At 23.9% G+C, this 17,395-nt stretch overlaps 2 protein-coding genes across 2 annotated transcripts in view; both read right to left on the reverse strand.

The window, feature by feature from the left end:
* Positions 1-1,895: 1,895 nt before the first annotated feature.
* LOAG_06508 (hypothetical protein) lies at positions 1,896-13,161 on the reverse strand (the record flags this gene model as incomplete). Its single annotated transcript, XM_020447158.1, has 5 exons — positions 1,896-2,148; positions 7,890-8,074; positions 10,957-11,064; positions 11,169-11,246; positions 13,078-13,161. 5 exons carry the CDS (start codon positions 13,159-13,161, stop codon positions 1,896-1,898), a joined length of 708 nt encoding a protein of 235 aa, XP_020302582.1.
* Positions 13,162-14,930: 1,769 nt separating this feature from the next.
* The window catches only part of LOAG_18577 (SAX-2 protein), a gene marked incomplete at its 3' end in the record, with an annotated part of 27,746 nt that continues 25,281 nt past the window's right edge, over positions 14,931-17,395 (reverse strand). The window contains exons 47-51 of the mRNA XM_020451239.1: positions 17,142-17,320; positions 16,888-17,017; positions 16,682-16,805; positions 16,142-16,240; positions 14,931-15,089 (exon numbers count right to left, since the gene is read on the reverse strand). Of these exons, the coding sequence (XP_020304996.1) occupies positions 14,931-15,089; positions 16,142-16,240; positions 16,682-16,805; positions 16,888-17,017; positions 17,142-17,320 (691 nt within the window). The remainder of the gene's footprint in view (positions 15,090-16,141; positions 16,241-16,681; positions 16,806-16,887; positions 17,018-17,141; positions 17,321-17,395) is intronic.

A 17,395-nucleotide genomic window follows, 5' to 3' on the forward strand; every position in this document is an offset into this window, starting at 1 on the left:
ATTATTATTATTATTATTATNTATTATTATTATTATTATTATTATTATTATTATTATTATTATTATTATTATTATTATTATTATTATTATTAATTTATTTATTACTATTATTATTATTATTATTGTTATTATTATTATTATTATTATTATTATTATTATTATTATTATTATTATTATTATCACCATTATTATTAGTATAATAATAATTATTATTATCATTATCATTATTATTATCATCATGTTACCGACAATGATGACCACCCGAATGATAGGAATATAACCATTACTGTATCAAAAATGCAAATGTGTCATCATTATGGCAAAAATTTTTAATCGGTGAAAATTCTTCGAAAACGATTATTTATTAATGGTTATTAAGCAAAATAAGAAAATTGGAAATTAAAAATAAAAATAAACGAACGATGAGATGTAATATTATAAATGATAACAATTACAAATTCATTATCATTATCACTATTATAACTAACGGCATTAAAAAGATAATTTATAAATAATCTTAGGAAATTATTTTTAATTAATCTAAAATATTAATTCGTAATTTATTCTTCTACTTTTTTTTTGGCTTATCCATTTTTCCCATTCATCCCTTATCTGAATGACAATATCTTTTGTTTGTTTAAATTATAGCATTTATTAATTTTTAATTTAACCAAACATCATTACAGATGTTAATTATCAAAAAAAGAGGACGACATGTCACATCATTACTTACTACATTATATTATCATTATCATTTTTATCTTCATTGTTCCATATTATAAACCAAAATCTTATCCTTTCTCTGCAAATACTTTCAATTAATCCTTAAATCTATTTCTTCATTTCTATATTCCATAACCTATTGTTGGTTGATTATGATCTTATCACTATCACACACACAGGCATACACTATGCATATTTGTATCACCAATTGTCACCCACAAACTTCCCTATAAATCATTTTCAATTACTTCAATTACTGTCTTTACAGTTTCAGATATGTTTTCATCCTTGGCAATAAATGATTGGTTCATTTCATAATACCAATTTTCCACTACCTTTTTTTCTTTTTTCGTCAATCATTTTCGAATTTCAATATCTTTCAAAATTTTTTCCCCTCAAAATATCATTTAACCATTTTGAGTTAATCAATTTTCAATTATAATGATTCAAAAAAGTTTCTGCACTAAAAAAAAAAAGAAAGAAAATTTGAAGAACTGTGAGAAAATAAATGGAATAGGAATTTATCAGCACAAATATAAACAGAATGAATGTAAATAACAAGTAATTAATCAAAATCAGAAATTAATTATTCATCTAGCTAATCAACTACAACTACATGAAGTGTACAATTTTTTAAATTAATTTAACCAAAATATATCACTCATCCATTCATGTATTAATTATTTCTTTTTTCAAATAAAAAAAAAAAGGAAATTTTCATCGGAGAATAAAACATTTCAAGTAAAAATTGCACTTATCATAATTAATTATGCTAATTTACATTTCGAATTGAAATTTCTTATGATAAAATATTAAATTCATAATAAAGTACAAAAGAGGGGGAAAAAAACTTAGTAATAAGAAAAATATACATGTAAATTATTTACACAATCTTTATATGATACAGATCTCATTAATCATTCAAATGAAAATAGAATTCCTGAATAGTAACCATAACATACAGTAATCCTTTGATGAAATTAATCGAATATTTATGTCAAAAATTTTGGATTACAAAAAAAAAAAAAACAAACAAATATTACCATTACCATTTTCATATCATTTTATCCATTTACAAATATACATTATATGGAAATGAAATAAAATCATTTGATATGCAAAATATATGGGATTAAAGAAAAAAAAAATTTAAAATTAACAATAATATACAATTATGATCTGTATGATTCAGATGCACTAGAAACACGAGATGATCGTAAAATGAGTGCTTCAGGTGCTATTGCACGAATAATAGTTGCCATCTGCATATTACTCTGTCGTAATTGGTTACAGCTAAGTGTTAACGCTTTGTCACTTCCTAGGATAGCCCAACAAGACGTTTGATGATGATTGCGACAATATACTAACAGTAATACTTCAACATCTACTTGATCACAACAACCATATTCTGCACCAAATTGTTGCCTGTAAAATTATAATTGATAAAGTTCATTAATTTCATTAAATTTAAATTTAACACTCATACACTATCATTAATACCACTAAATTTCATGTATTTATTCAAAAAAACATAAATTTAAAAAAAAAATAATAAAATATTTAAAAACGAAAACATGGAAACATAAATTTAAACAACAATTCAAAAAGCTTTTTTTTTAAAGTTTAAAATAATTTATCCAATTTTTATTGTTGTAATTTATAAAGGACGATTAAATTATTGCAATAAACTTTGACAAATAATTTTCGAAATTTGAGATTTTTAATTTTAAAAACCTAATGTTCCTCTTCACATATATTTTGATATCAAAGCTAGGAGGGAAAAAAAAGGGAGGGGAAAAAAGAAAAGGAAAAATATGATAGAAGAAGCAAAACAAAGTCATAAATTAGACTTAAAATGAATGACGCAAATAGCATTTTTCAATAAAATTACACATTAAAAAGCATCATTTTCATGTTGTGAATATAAGCTTGAAAGATTTGGCTAATAAATGTTAAGCTTTCAAGCATTGATGATGATAATAATAGATAAATGATAAAGGAAAAGAGAAGAATATAAATTTCGTATCATTAATCATTTACATTTAAATCATTATGACAAAAACGATAGCTTTTAACAATTCAACAAAAACAAAATTTTTATTTTCATGCTCATTCTTATCCCACTTTTCTTTTTTTCTTTTTTTTTTAACTTATAATCATTCCTTTTATCAGTTTAGCATTTTATGCTTTAAAAAAAAAAAAAACTTTTCCAACCATTAAATTTCCTTTCCCATTTTCATATCTTTTTTATCATATTTATTAAAAAAAAATTTATTGCTTCCAGCAGGTTTTTTTTTCTTGTAATCTATGAATTATCAAATCAATAAATCATACTAAGGCTAAACCAATAACTTTTTATCATTTCATAAGCTAAAATTAATGCTTAAAGGCTATCCAAGAAAATGTTTCATAATTAAATAAGTGAAAATGGAAAGCAAAAAACCTTTTAAAAAAAATAAATTAAAACATATTTTTTTAATAAAGTAAATTTTACTTTGTTTGTTTTCCTCTTTTTTTTTGCCTAAAAATCTTCAATCGTGGAAAGAGAAAGAGGAGAAAGAAATTTTTCAAATTTAAAAAGAGAATTTCCTTAAGATCTTCCATTTATCTGTTAGAATTTGAAAAAAAAATTTTTTTTATTACATACATAAAGTATTAAAAAGATTTTAAAATGACTGTTATCAATTAACTTACGATTGAATAAAAAAGGAAATAAATTTGATTGAAATAAAATCTTCTATTTAATATCTTCGAATAAATAATTCTCTATTTAAAAATAGTTTAATTAGGGTGATGTAATTTCATAAATGTTAAATAATACCTGATAGTTAACAACTGGATATAATAAGGTAGAAAAAAATATATATCTAATTAATTTCCAAATAATTCATAGAAATTATATCTAATCTAATCTATCCCTTTCTTCGAAAAGGTCCCGAAACACTAATTCGGAAATGTCTGAAAAAATCCTGCGAAAAAATGATTCAGAAACGGCCAAAAAGTTTTCCGAAAGAATGATTTTGAATTCGGAAATGTTTCGAAAACAGATACATACAAAAAACAGCTAAGATATCAGTATCGGTTGCTAATCTATCATTCTAAATATGATAATTCAAATGAGAGTAATTAAGGATAATAGTAATTGAATCGTTGAAAGATAGTAAAATCTAAAAAGAACAAAAAGAAAATGGAAGTATAGAAAGTAACAATTAACTTAGAATTAAGAGCAAAAAAAAAAAGAGAAAAAAATTCATGAAGCAGTGACATATAATTGTGACAAGTAAACATTTTCCGCATTCTATTTTACCTTAACATTTTATCTATTCCTATTTTTCCTCTTTTTTTTCTCTCTGTTTAATTTTTATCAAAAAATACAATTGAATTAAATTAATAATTTAGACAAAACAAAAGGAAAAACAGAGGGAATTTTTTTTTCTTTAAAATAAAATATTCAATTTAAAGGAAAAAAAAAATTTTTCGATGTGGTTGGTACTTTTTTCTTCAAAAAAAAAGAAAAACAAAAAAATTTTAAACATTCTTTTGATATATTTAAACAACAAAGAAAAAAAAGACGTTAATGAATAGATGAATATTTAAAAGGAACAAAAAACACTTTAAAAAGAAAAAAAAGAAAAATGTTTAAAGCACTTCATATATCATTCAATGTTTTCGCTTATTGCATTTCATTGCTTTTCCCGAAACTATTTCAGAAGATGCAAAAAAAAAAAAAAGAAATCACAAAAGCTAAGAAGTAGAAAAAAAAAAGAATTTGTTTTAATAAATGAAACAAGTAAAATATATTTTACTGTCATCATCTTCTTCTCCACTTTTTTTTTGATGATTTTTTCTTTAATTTAAATTAAAAATAGAACTAAATGCAGTTTTTATTTTTAATTAAATCTCTTTCGCTTTCTCTTTCTCCCTCCTTTACATCATACTAAAAAATTTTTTAAATCAAAAAAAAAAAATGTGATCAAAAAGAATATTTTGAGCTTTCTTTTTATTCAAATATTCCTATTCCATTTTTATTCTCAGTTCTTAATATTATTAGTAAATTTTATATAAAAGGAATGCAAAATATTAAATTGTTACGATATCGAATGCAATTTAAAAATTAATTTAAAAAGGATAATTGCAAGAACTTCCCCTTTTTTTTTCTTAACAAAAGAATTTTTCTTTAATAAATTTTTCATTTATCTGCTTTCTAAATTAACAGTTTGTAATAAAGTGAGATATTTATCATTCATTTTTGTTCGAACAAATTTATAACTCAAACAACTCTTACTTAATATATTTTTCTTCAAATTTATCGCAATATTTTTCATCTGAAGTCAGTTGTTTCATTGATGATAAATATTGATTCAAAACTTAACATTATTTCAATAAACAAAAGAACATAATTGTGGTTTTATAATTTTACAGAGAAAAAAAAAAAAGAAAATGAAAGGAAAATTTAGGGATTACATTATGTCTTTCTTTTTTTTTTAAAAAAAAAAGAGTTAAAATAAAATTTTGAAATTTTGTTTAAAATTTTTCTCATTTTTTTTCGTATTAGAAATATCAAAATTAAAATAAAATAATACAACCAATGAATACTTAATGTTACAATTCAATAATAAAACTCACTAATAATTTAAATAGTATCATTTTAAACTTTTTATTAATTATTTCTTATCATCTTGATTAATAATCTTTTTTCTTTTTTTTTTAGCGATAGTCAATTATTTCTTATCATTTTAATTGGATAATCTTATTTAATGAAAGTCATTTTTATGAATTAAAATTTTGAAAATTTTAATTTTTTCCATATATAATATAATAATATATGGCATAGAAATAATCAATTTATTGTAATTCAATTTTTGAAAAAATCATCATCAATATCACCATACCACCGTAATCATGATAGTCAAGGACACAAAAGCAAACAAAGATTATTCGCGCTCACTTGTCATCTATAATCTTCGCAATTATGGATGACCTTAGATGTGGATGATTTATTAGACTAATATATAGCAATATTTCATGATAATAAGAAATAATTTTTAAATAAAATTATGAAATATGATGAAATTTTTTCAAATCTTGAAATATGACAATAAAAACATCTGTTGCTAATAATAGATAAGATTGGATTGATTTTATGTACAAATTAATTAAGTCGTGAGATGATCGATGTAATCTTACTGATGATGATGCGCCATATGCTAGATCTTTATCTTACCTTTCACCTTCTTTTCATCATCTTTTTTCCGATCTATTTATGATGTAAATTACCATGCAACAATACTAGATGTTCTCATCTCAATCTTCTTACTGTATACTACTACTACTACTACTACTTCTACTACTACTACTAAGACTACTACTACTACTACTACTATTAATAATCAATCATAAGATGCTTTTTTTTTTCTTTTTAAATTATATCACTTCTTAACTTATTTCAAAATTTTACCTTTGTTTTATTAGAAAACTGAATTTTTACACACAACAAAATGCTATCAATTTTAAAAAATTACTATTCGAAAATTTAAATTTCAATAAAATTATTTAAAAAAAATAAAATAAGGTAAAACGAAAAAAAAACATTTAGAGTGAGTGGTGGTATTTTTGGAAATTCTAAAATGCATGAACATACCGATGTTTAAATCCTTTTACTCAGAGCTTTATTAAGTTACTCTCATTATTGATTTAGGTTATAACATCTTTCCCGGTACTGTATGTATTAAGAAATTCTCGCATATCCCACAGAATATTTCAGAAGGAATATTGAAATAGATAACTAAAAAAAAAAAATGTAACTTTACAATTTTCAACAAATAATTATAGTGTACTCAATATTAACTTAACTTTGAATTTTGCAAATTTCAATAATAAAGCAAAAATATTCGTTATGAAATCTCGAAAAAAAAAACAAAAGTAAAAACAAAAACAGACATAATTTCTATTCTAAATTTTCCTCTTTTTTTGCTGTATTTTTCTTTTTTAAATTTTATAAAAATTAAATAAAATTATAAAATCCCTAATCTAATACATAAAATAAATGTAATAAAAATCATAGAAAAAAGTATACATATATATATGGAATGAATTAATAAGATAAAAGAAGATGTTAAAAGAAAGGATCTTAGAAATAGTTAGTCAATCAACAAACGATCAAATAGATTGGCTCCATGATGGCTATGAATGATTGAAAAAAAAAAAGAAAAAATTATTTTGACATTTTCACTCAATCATTTTCCTATAAGATACATATATATAACATCTGTTTGAAGATAGTTTATAGGGGAAAGTTTAAGGTTATAAAGATTTTTATCATAAATAAAAAAAGAAAATATCTTACTATACTATAACAAAATAAATGCGTCCTTTTTGTCGAAAAAAAAAACATTCAAATTGTACGATTTATTTATAGTAATAGTAAAGTTTAAATAAATAATTCAAAAGAAAAAAATAAACAAATAAATAAAGGGAGATGTAGAAATAAAAAAAAAAAAAGGATAATTAGATAAGAGATATAGAAATGTTTCCTCTCCGATGGATCAATTTTTCAATATGTAAATCTCATGAAAAGATTCACATGATATTTCATCATGATTTATAAATTATAAAGTAAAAGTAAAATTTGCATAATTGAAATTAGAAACAAAAAAGAACAAAATAATCATATGATATTTCATTTCCTTCATTCAATGATAAAATGAAATCAGGATATTTCGAATGTTATCTCCTTAATACGGACTAATAAATCATAAAGTCAAAGTAAAATTTGCATAATTGAAATTAGAAAATCATTTATATCTGTAGCAAATAAGGTCATCGCTTAAATTTCACTATTAAATTTTTTTTTTTTTTTTTTGAATAATCTTTGTTTGATATTGTATTATCATAGATTAGATAGCATATATATAGATATCATATTATTATGAAAAGTTGAAGAAAAGTGATGATCAATTTTTGAGTTAACAATATTTCCATTGAAATTCCATCGATGTTCTTGTGAAAAAACAAACAAAGAAAAAAAAAAACAGAAAAGAAAAATCAATCGACAACCTATTTTTAAAATACTAAATACTTTTGTATAATGTTTGATCAATAACTCTTGAAGTATTGGTTTTAATTTAAGGAACATAAAAATAGCTATGATAAAAAAAAATTATTACCTGAGTTGTCTTAGCATATGTAAAGCATTTTTGTACTGTTTCTTTTGCATTAACATCAATAATGCATCGGTATTTGATTCAAGTGTTACATTTGATATACCATTTTCCATACCATGTACCGAATTCGGAATACTTGCTAATAGACATTTATGCAAGCATAAGACTTCAGCTGATATATTAGCATTCTAAAATGAAAATTATTAAAACATTAATAATTTATACATATTTCAATTATTTGTTAGCATTCTTTTAAATCAATCATATTTCCCGGAATTTGATCATAAAACGTTTATTTCGCAATCTCATGTAACCGGATTTGCCATCCCGATTTCAGTAATTACAAATTTTCAATTAATAATTTATCCTTATTTATATTATGAAAATTTCAAAAAGTCCATTATGTGAGTTCGTTATTATTCGACTTATATTTCTTGTCGTAAAAAAAAAAAAGAAAGAATTTTTTTCCCTATATTATTGTTAAATTCTTCCTCCCAAATATATCATGAATAATTTCTCAATATTTTATGTTTTAAATCAGAATATGCTAGCATTGTAATCGTGATTATATCATTGATAAACTTGATATAATCAATAAATTTCATTTCTTTGTTTTTACCATATATATAATGGTACTTGTACCACTTATCATTTCATATAATCATATTTATATTTATTTTCAGAATTTAATTTTAATTTAATTTCAGATTGACAAACAACGTTTTCACATATAAGCATATATATAAGCTTCCATCTGATTCATACATTTCAAACCAATAAGTTTTAATGTTCCAATTTTTGATAAAAATAAAGGAAGAAAAAGGGTGAAGCAGAAGAAAGGAAAAGTAATTACGATGTTAATATGTTAATTAATTTATTCAAGATATATGGATGATAATTAATAACAAAGTTATGGATAATGATAGTAAATTAATATTGCTATTATTATTATTACTATTACTACAACTAACTACAAGATATCAATCAGTACTAAGTAACAGATTACAAGGAGGAAGTTATCATGATCGAATGATTCTTTTATCAATCAAATATCAATCCATAACAAAAAATAATAACAACAAAGATAATCATAACTACAAAAAAAAAAAAGAAAGCGGGTCATATGTTGAGAAAAAAAAAGACCATTTGAAAAGAAATTTTATAAATCAGATCTTATCAATTACTCTATTTTTAAAAAAGATATTTGATAAATCAAAAAAAAGAAAAAAATCGAAAATGAATTAATAGATAAATTCGATCAAATGATATGGAAAGATAAAGTGAGATAATAATTAAAATATTTACTCATTCACTAAGATGGCATAATCTTACTTTGTTTATCAAATAAAAACAATGGAAATTTGCATTAATTATTTTCCAGTATACAAAATAAGTGCTAAATTAATAGAATTTTATTTCAAATATTGTTACATTTTCATAAGGTATTACTTCATACATATCAGGTTTATTTATCTAACAAACATATTTTGCAATCTTAAATATCTTAAATGCTATACAAAGTATGAATAAATCTTGTTAGATAATAAATAGATTAAAAATGATGCTATTATGCTTGTATTTTTTCTCTTTCTATTGTAAATTCCAAAGAATAACTTCTATATAAATATATATATATATGGAGAAATATATTAATGTCGCAAATGTTGTAATGTTATCAATTATCGTATAAAATGTCGTATTGCTATTTACTTAGGAAAAAAAAACAATTCTTTACCGATAATTCTTTCTCGAAAATTCCGGAAAAAATATCTACTTGAAAAGAAAAAAATCCTTTGCCGATAATTGTCTTCCGAAAATTCCGGAAAAAAATATTTCAGGTGAAAATTATATTAGAAAAAAATTAGGAAATTTTTCGTAATCAGTGAAGATAAATTTTTACGTACATTACAAAAATTTATAGTACTTCAATATTCTCTAAGTATTTCACTATTCCATATTGTTTGATTTTTGCATATCGATAGTTATATATGTATATATACAGTATCATTGTATATCTTTGCAAAACATTCACTTTCATTTTCCTCATCATCGTCTCTATTTTATCATCAAACATCTATCTCCATGCAAAAGTTTCAGGATAAAATTATCAGTCTATAGTCCAAAAACATCATCTAATCATAAACTCAAAAAAAAAAATAAAATTTAACAGAGGAAAAAAAAGTATGCAAATCAAGAAAGACATCAAAATACTACCGCAACAATCAAATTTATAATAATTTAAAAAAAAGAAAAAAAAGAAAAAGGATGAAATAAAAAAAGAGATGAAAGTATGAAAATGAAACGATTAAAATCTCCCATCATTAAAGATAATTTCCTCGAATTCGACGAGAATTCTATCCAATAATTTCTTGAAAAAAAAAATTTACCCTAAAAATGCGTCAAAATTAACTTAAAAATCTCCCTACTGGCTTAATATAAACGCTTATCACCTAAGAAGTAATAATTTAATTTTACTCATTATTCTCATGATAATAATTATCATATACATATACGGATATATTGATTAGGAAATACTTACTGTAACCAAACATATTTTACAAATAAATTCATTGCCGTTTTGTTCACAGTTTTTTCTTCATTTCTTTTTTTTTTTTTAAATGAAGAAAAAGGAAAACGTTAAAAAAAAACAGAACATTTAAAATTCTGAAAAAAAAAAAACATCGACTAATACTTAAAAACTATTCCAATATTATCTACTGATAAAAAATTCAAATATCATTATATAACCAAAAGTTATGGATAATTTCAAGTATTTGTGTTATTAATGTAATGTGTCCAAATTAGATAAAAGATATTATTCATTCGAGTTTTCTTATATCAAATCTAATGAATATACTAAGTAATTATGAAAAATTTCACAAATAAGGGATAATAATTTGCTTTCATTCATTCCAAAAAAAAAAAAGAAAAAAGACAGAAACAAATCTCGTGCCAGTAAGGATTACTTTTCGCAAAAAAATCAAAAACAAATGGATGCTTAAATCAAATATTAACCCAAAAAAATGGTGAAATTTTAATAGAAAAAGGCTAAATAAATTAAATATAGTACCTGAACATTGGAACCATTTACTACACTTTTCACCATTTCATCAAATTTATCCGTGATTTGAAGTAACTGGAAGAATAATTTGTGCACTGATCGACATAATTCTAGGTACTGAAATGTAAATTTCACTATCTTAATAATATCATGAAAAAAAAAGAGGAAAGAAGAGAGAAAGAAAAATTTCAGGATGAGAGTGAAATTCGAAGAATAGAAACCTGATTTGAAGAAACCGCTGATAATGATGGACCACCAATTAAGGCCAATTTCATTGTTGCCTTTATCGCATTTAAAGCCTGAAATTTATCAATATGATGCAAATTTTTTTTTTTGAAAAATATCCTAAATATAGTTGATTTAACTTTACATTGTTTCTTTTTTCTGTTTTCCAGATTATTGATATAAAAACTATTATCACTTACACTACATGAATCATTAACGGTTATTTAGTAGCGCAAAAATTAATGGTAATCAATTATATATTGTCGAATATATTAATTGTATGTTGTTGGATAAGCTTATTATATCCGGTAGTAAGCAATTATATTATCAAATAAGAGAGATGATGTGTTAACTATAGGTGAAGGATAGTAGTGATGATAATTCTAACCTAAATAAACCTAAATTTGTATTAATTTATTGGCTTTGTAAATTTCATTTCGTTGGGACATTATTAATCGAATGTTGTCACCATCTTTTTTTTAAAAATATTAGCGACAATTTCTAATCCTTCCGTTTTTTTTTCAAATTTTATCAAATAATCATTTGATTTAAGCTATCAACAAGAGACTAATAACAAACTAGCTATCCATACCAGCTTACCTGGTCTTACCTAACCAACTCATTTGCGTTATAATTTCAATAATTTTTTTTTCTTTTTTATAATATAATCTGATACAATTAGGTGCATACTTTTTATTCCTAACTTTTACACTGACATCATCACCAGGCCTAATAATTCTACTAAGAGGGCCTAGTAACGGTGCATTAATTCGTGATATTTGGTAGCTCAAGGAAACCAATCGATTAGGATAATTGCTTTATTCCATGAAAAGAATTGATAATTGCTTTCCGTCCTACAAAATGTTATGGATTGTTTCCGTTCAATTTCATTCTTAATATATAAAAAGGAACCAAGAGACAGAACGGAAGGAATGAGAGAAGAAAATATCCGGTATTAACCGTAAAGCAATAAATGTATGCTACATGCAAATCCGTAATCAGGAAATTTAAGTGATACTGGAAAGATGACAATAAAATCGATGACAAATTAAATGGTTTTTTTTTCTTTTTTATTAAACGTTCTCTTTTCTCTTGCTTTCCCTTATTTTTAAATTTTAAATGAATAATTTAATAATCTCTTAACTCATCCAAATATTAATAAGTAATGATTCATTGCAAAAACTTTGTATTGTGGTTCATTTTTTCATCTTTTGAATTGTCAAATAAAAAATAACCAGAAATCTTAAGATATAATTTCATAAGCACAATTCTAACTATACTTTTGCTATATTACGAATTTATCGAAAAAAAAATTCGACAATTTGGATGACTTCTTTTTTGTTAATAAATCTTGTTTTTTTTTCATCTTAGCTTTTCAGAATACATAAAATGTTATATTTCTTTTTTTTAAATCCTATCAAATTTACCAACTTTTGATTGAAAATTTTCAAACTGACTATACACTTAATTAGTTGATTTAATTAATATGAATTAAAAATTATAGAATTCTCCAATTGGTTTGTAATAATATAAGTAAAGTTTTAGCAATTCAAAACAAAAATAAATGGAAAGAAAAAAAAGAAAAGAAAAAAATCACGTAATATTTGAGAATAATTAAATAGGCTTAATTTTTGAAGGTTTTTAATAACTAAATTTTAAAACAGACAAATAAATAAATGAATTATTGATCAAATTGAGACATATGGAGTAACAAAAAAAAAAGAAAAAAGCGAAAAAAAGGAAGGAAAAAGATAATAAGCTTTTTTTTTTTTTTAAATAAGTCACCATTTTTTTCATTATCCTCTTCTCTCTCTCTCTCTCTCTCTTTCATCATTTTAACTTCACTATTTTCTTGGCTAATTTTATTTTATTTTTATAAATAAAAATAAAACATTAAATACTTACTCGAATACATTGCTCTTTACGTTCCACAAATGTTTCGTAATGTTCATGTAATTCCAATAGCAAACATTTTTGCTGTGATAACATTTCAGTGCTATGTAACTGCAAAAATATCAAATATTAAAAAAAGAAAAAATGAAAAAGGTAAAGTGATAAATAAATTAAAATGATTACAGTAGGATGATGAAATTATTACCATCGTTATAACTATGACTATGGTAATAGTATCAGTAGTAGTAGTAGTAGTAGTAGCAGTAGTAGTAGTAGTAGTAGTAATTAGTAGCAGCTATTTCTAGAAAAATTTAGTAGTAATTTTTATTTATTTATTTTTGTACTTTAAAATTTTAGCTTAATTTTTCATAAAAAAAAAGAAAAAGGAACGAATTAAATATTTCGAAATATGAATTCCATTTCATCCTGACAAAGAATCAATTTTAACACATAAATGTCTTTCCGGAATGCTCTTTTCTGATGATCATTTATTCCAGATAAAAAGCTACTACTTGGATTAGAATGTTTCTAGAAATTTACTACCGCAAATACAGTACCCTTTTCGTAAAATTATTTACTTAAAGTTTAATACATTTTTTTTTTCTTTTACATAATATCTTGCTTGATTAACATGCAAAAGTATTATCATCGAATTTCTAACAATTATTTGTTCCAATCCTTTATTAAATAACAATTTAAAAAAAAAAAAGAAAAAAAAAACTACCGTTGTTTATAAAAATTTCTCATCAAGTTATCAAAATTTTCAATTTTAAATTAAATTTAAAAATTTTAGTTTCATTTATTTGACTTTTTCTTTTTCACTTCTTTCAAAACTTTTCGAAATATTTTTAAAATGTAAATTTGTATTATTTTTATAATATGTGAGAAAATTTTATCCTTTTAAAAATAAAATAAAAAAAAAATTGTTTATTTCTTTATATATCTTGGTAATGTTATAGCAATATGGAATGTGATAATAGTTGGTAACATAATCGTGGTAAGCTCTTCATAATCATCAAAAAAAGTATTTGATGTTTGCGCAATTGAAGTGTGCATGCATGCTTTAGATGTAGTGCTAAAATGCAAGATGAGAGATGTCTAGATTCAAATTTCATTTTTGATTAATAAGTAGCTTAGTCTTTCTCTCTTTCTCCCTCTCTCTTTCTCCTCTTTCTTCTCCTTATATTCGTTTAAGTATTAAATCATCAACAGATTGCTTTTTACATATGGTTTCAAGTATATGTAGAGAATTTGATAGGTAATGATTAATTCCTTATCCTTAGTATTACTATTAAACAAAGGATAACGATAAAGTTAGGGACCAACTGTTTTAGATCAAATACATTTCGAATAGTATGATAATTTTAACAATTGATTCATTCATCAATTTATTGAAACAAATTAATAAACTGTTAGATATAAGTTTTAGCGTTTGGTAAGAGTTGAAAAAATACCCTCATATACCATCATTTCATTTTTCAATTGTTTCTAAATATAATTAAATTTAAAATTAATTTGAAGTTATTATGAATCAAATTTTATTTCCTACCAGTTTAAGATAAGTTAACATTGCTTCAATGATTCCTAAAATATTAGCAAAAAATCAGCAAAATCAAATAATGTTAACAGTACAAATAATTAGTTTTGCTTGGGATATGAAGCAATAAAGATTAATGAATGAAAATAATTAAACAAACTACTTTTACCTTTAATATTGAAATTATTTGATTAATTACTAGTTTATAAAATCGACTACTTCCAAACTAGCATTAATTAATTCAAATTTTAGCTCAAAATATTCATTTCCTTATTATCAACTATTTTCATCGATATTTAATTTTTGAATAAAAAGTTGTTCAAATCAATTAACATACAAATTGAGCCGTAACGAACAGAAATGGACAATCGAAAATTTTAAGAACAAGATCCAATGCATCACTAAGTTGAGCAGCGATCTCATGATGTGATGTTGAAAGCACTTGTGATGCATCCCGTAATATACCGGATAATTTCAAACAACATTCCTACAAATAATTTGATACATTAAAAAATAAAAGTAAAATAAATGTTCAATTTAATTATCGGATCCATCTTATCGGATATATATGTATATATATGCACAATAAAAATAGAATTTTGATTTAACATCTATTTTTTTGAATAATTTATTCATTTTCAGTAGCGCAAATGATATCATATAGGTAATTTGAGAATGAGTAAGTACTCTCATATTTACTTAACTTATTCCATCCGGAGTAATGGACAATGAAATTGATATTGGTCGTTTTGAATGGATAAAGTCAAGCAATTTTGCTGTATGCTTTATTTGCTCAACACATCATGTAAATGAGAGCGACAGGATATTCCTCTTATTTCTATTTTGTAATGTGATATACCGAGAAATCATAATGCCGATTAGACGCTTTAACCATTTATTTTATAAAATTTCTATAAAATTATATTTAAGGGAAAAATCAATCTGTTTGTTTGAGGAAAAAAAAACATAGGTATTAAGTTTTTACAAAATTAATTCTTCAAATTTTAATGACAAAATGAGGAAATGAATAAAATTATCCCGATATCTCTTAATATATCTTTAATTAAATAATCCAACGATCAGTAAAATTTAACATATTTGCAGAGGATGCAAATTTTTACTTCAAGTAAAAGTTTATTTGCTCTATGCCATATTTCTAATTACTTTATTTTAGTATCCTCAACTGCTTACCTAACAATTTCTCACCGCCTAACAATTCCTCAACATGTCCTAAAATATCCCAGAATATCATTCGAAGCCTAGCAAAATATGCGATATATTAGTCTAATATCTCAAATTCTACAGCTCTGTATTAATCGATATCATTGATGAGGATATGCAATATTCAAATAAAGAATCATGAAACAATTTAACATACATCTTTTTGTTGGCTTATTACTACAGACTCAAATAACTCCCTGATCTAAAGGTAGCTACAATTTTCATAAACTTTTTTAAGCGCAGTGGGAACGAAGACAATTTAAATATGAAGGATGCCTTTTATCACCCTTAAAGAGAATTATAGAAAGGTGACTTTACCCGGTAAAGTTGAGTGAAAAGCAAAGTCGCATGCGCTGTCAAATCGCCACTTTCATCCACACTCAAATCCGCAAAACTTGAAAGCCATTGATGCTCACCCTTGAAAATTTTAAAAACACAAATGGTGCATAAGCAAAGTTTCATTATAGGTGATGCTAAATAATCCATTCTTATTTAACAGTAAGATGAAATCGATTATCGATTAATAAATCAATTCTCATGTAAAATTAAACAAGTTACATCCTTAATAAACAGGAAATGTTCCAAAGTTATAAAAACAAATAATATAAGGAGGTTTATTTAATCTTATTAATGTAGGTCTAATTTATGTAGAAGTTCGAAATTAAGTAATGAACAACCGTAACAAAGATCAATATTAATAATAAATAAATATTTGCAATTCAATTACGCATTTCAAAAATACATGAATTTTTGGTATATTTAGCTGAGTAAGTGATATCAAAAATGATTTTGAATTCAACAGAATAAATATTATAAAGAATTGCAGGGAAAAAAAATAGAAACATATGTATGACTCACTTGAGCTGAAGCATGATGATTACATTGCAAGAATAGAGGAGGTCGTTTCGGTGGTACATTTTCCACCGATGCTACCGAATGGCCACATCGAATAGATTCTGCTAACGATGACATATCTGCCATTCTGCAAATATTATAACAGCTATTATTTCCGGTTTTGTTTTGGAAACTTAATAGTTTAGGAGAAATTTTGTAAAAGTATTTACCGAAGCTTTTCATCATCAATAGCAAATTCATCTTCTAATTCTTCACAACTTTCTTCTTCGGAAGCGGTTTCGCTACGAATTCCTGCCCCAATTGGTGTCCTTTCACTTGATACATCGAGTGAATCAGAAGCTGTAATCCGGAAAATTCATGAATAATGTCGTTTACGAAAATGAAAAAGAAATTATATCTACAAAAATTCATGAATAATGTCGTTTACGAAAATGAAAAAGAAATTATATCTACAAATGCTAACCTGCTGAAGATGGGCGCTGATCACCAGCAATTTCCGTACATTCATCATCCTGATACTGCTCTTCGACATCAATGGCAACTTTACTTATGGAATGTGGTCGTATCGTTGAAAGCCAATTAAAACATGATTCCGTTGACTCCGATACAGTATCATGTTCCGCTTCCAAGAAATCAAACTCACTACAATAACTATTATGATTTCATTGCATTATTAAACGCTAGATATTTCTTTTGCAGAGAAAATATCAAGATTTT

This window comes from Loa loa (assembly GCF_000183805.2).
Source record: "Loa loa unplaced genomic scaffold supercont3.375, whole genome shotgun sequence".
NCBI lineage: Eukaryota > Metazoa > Nematoda > Chromadorea > Rhabditida > Onchocercidae > Loa > Loa loa.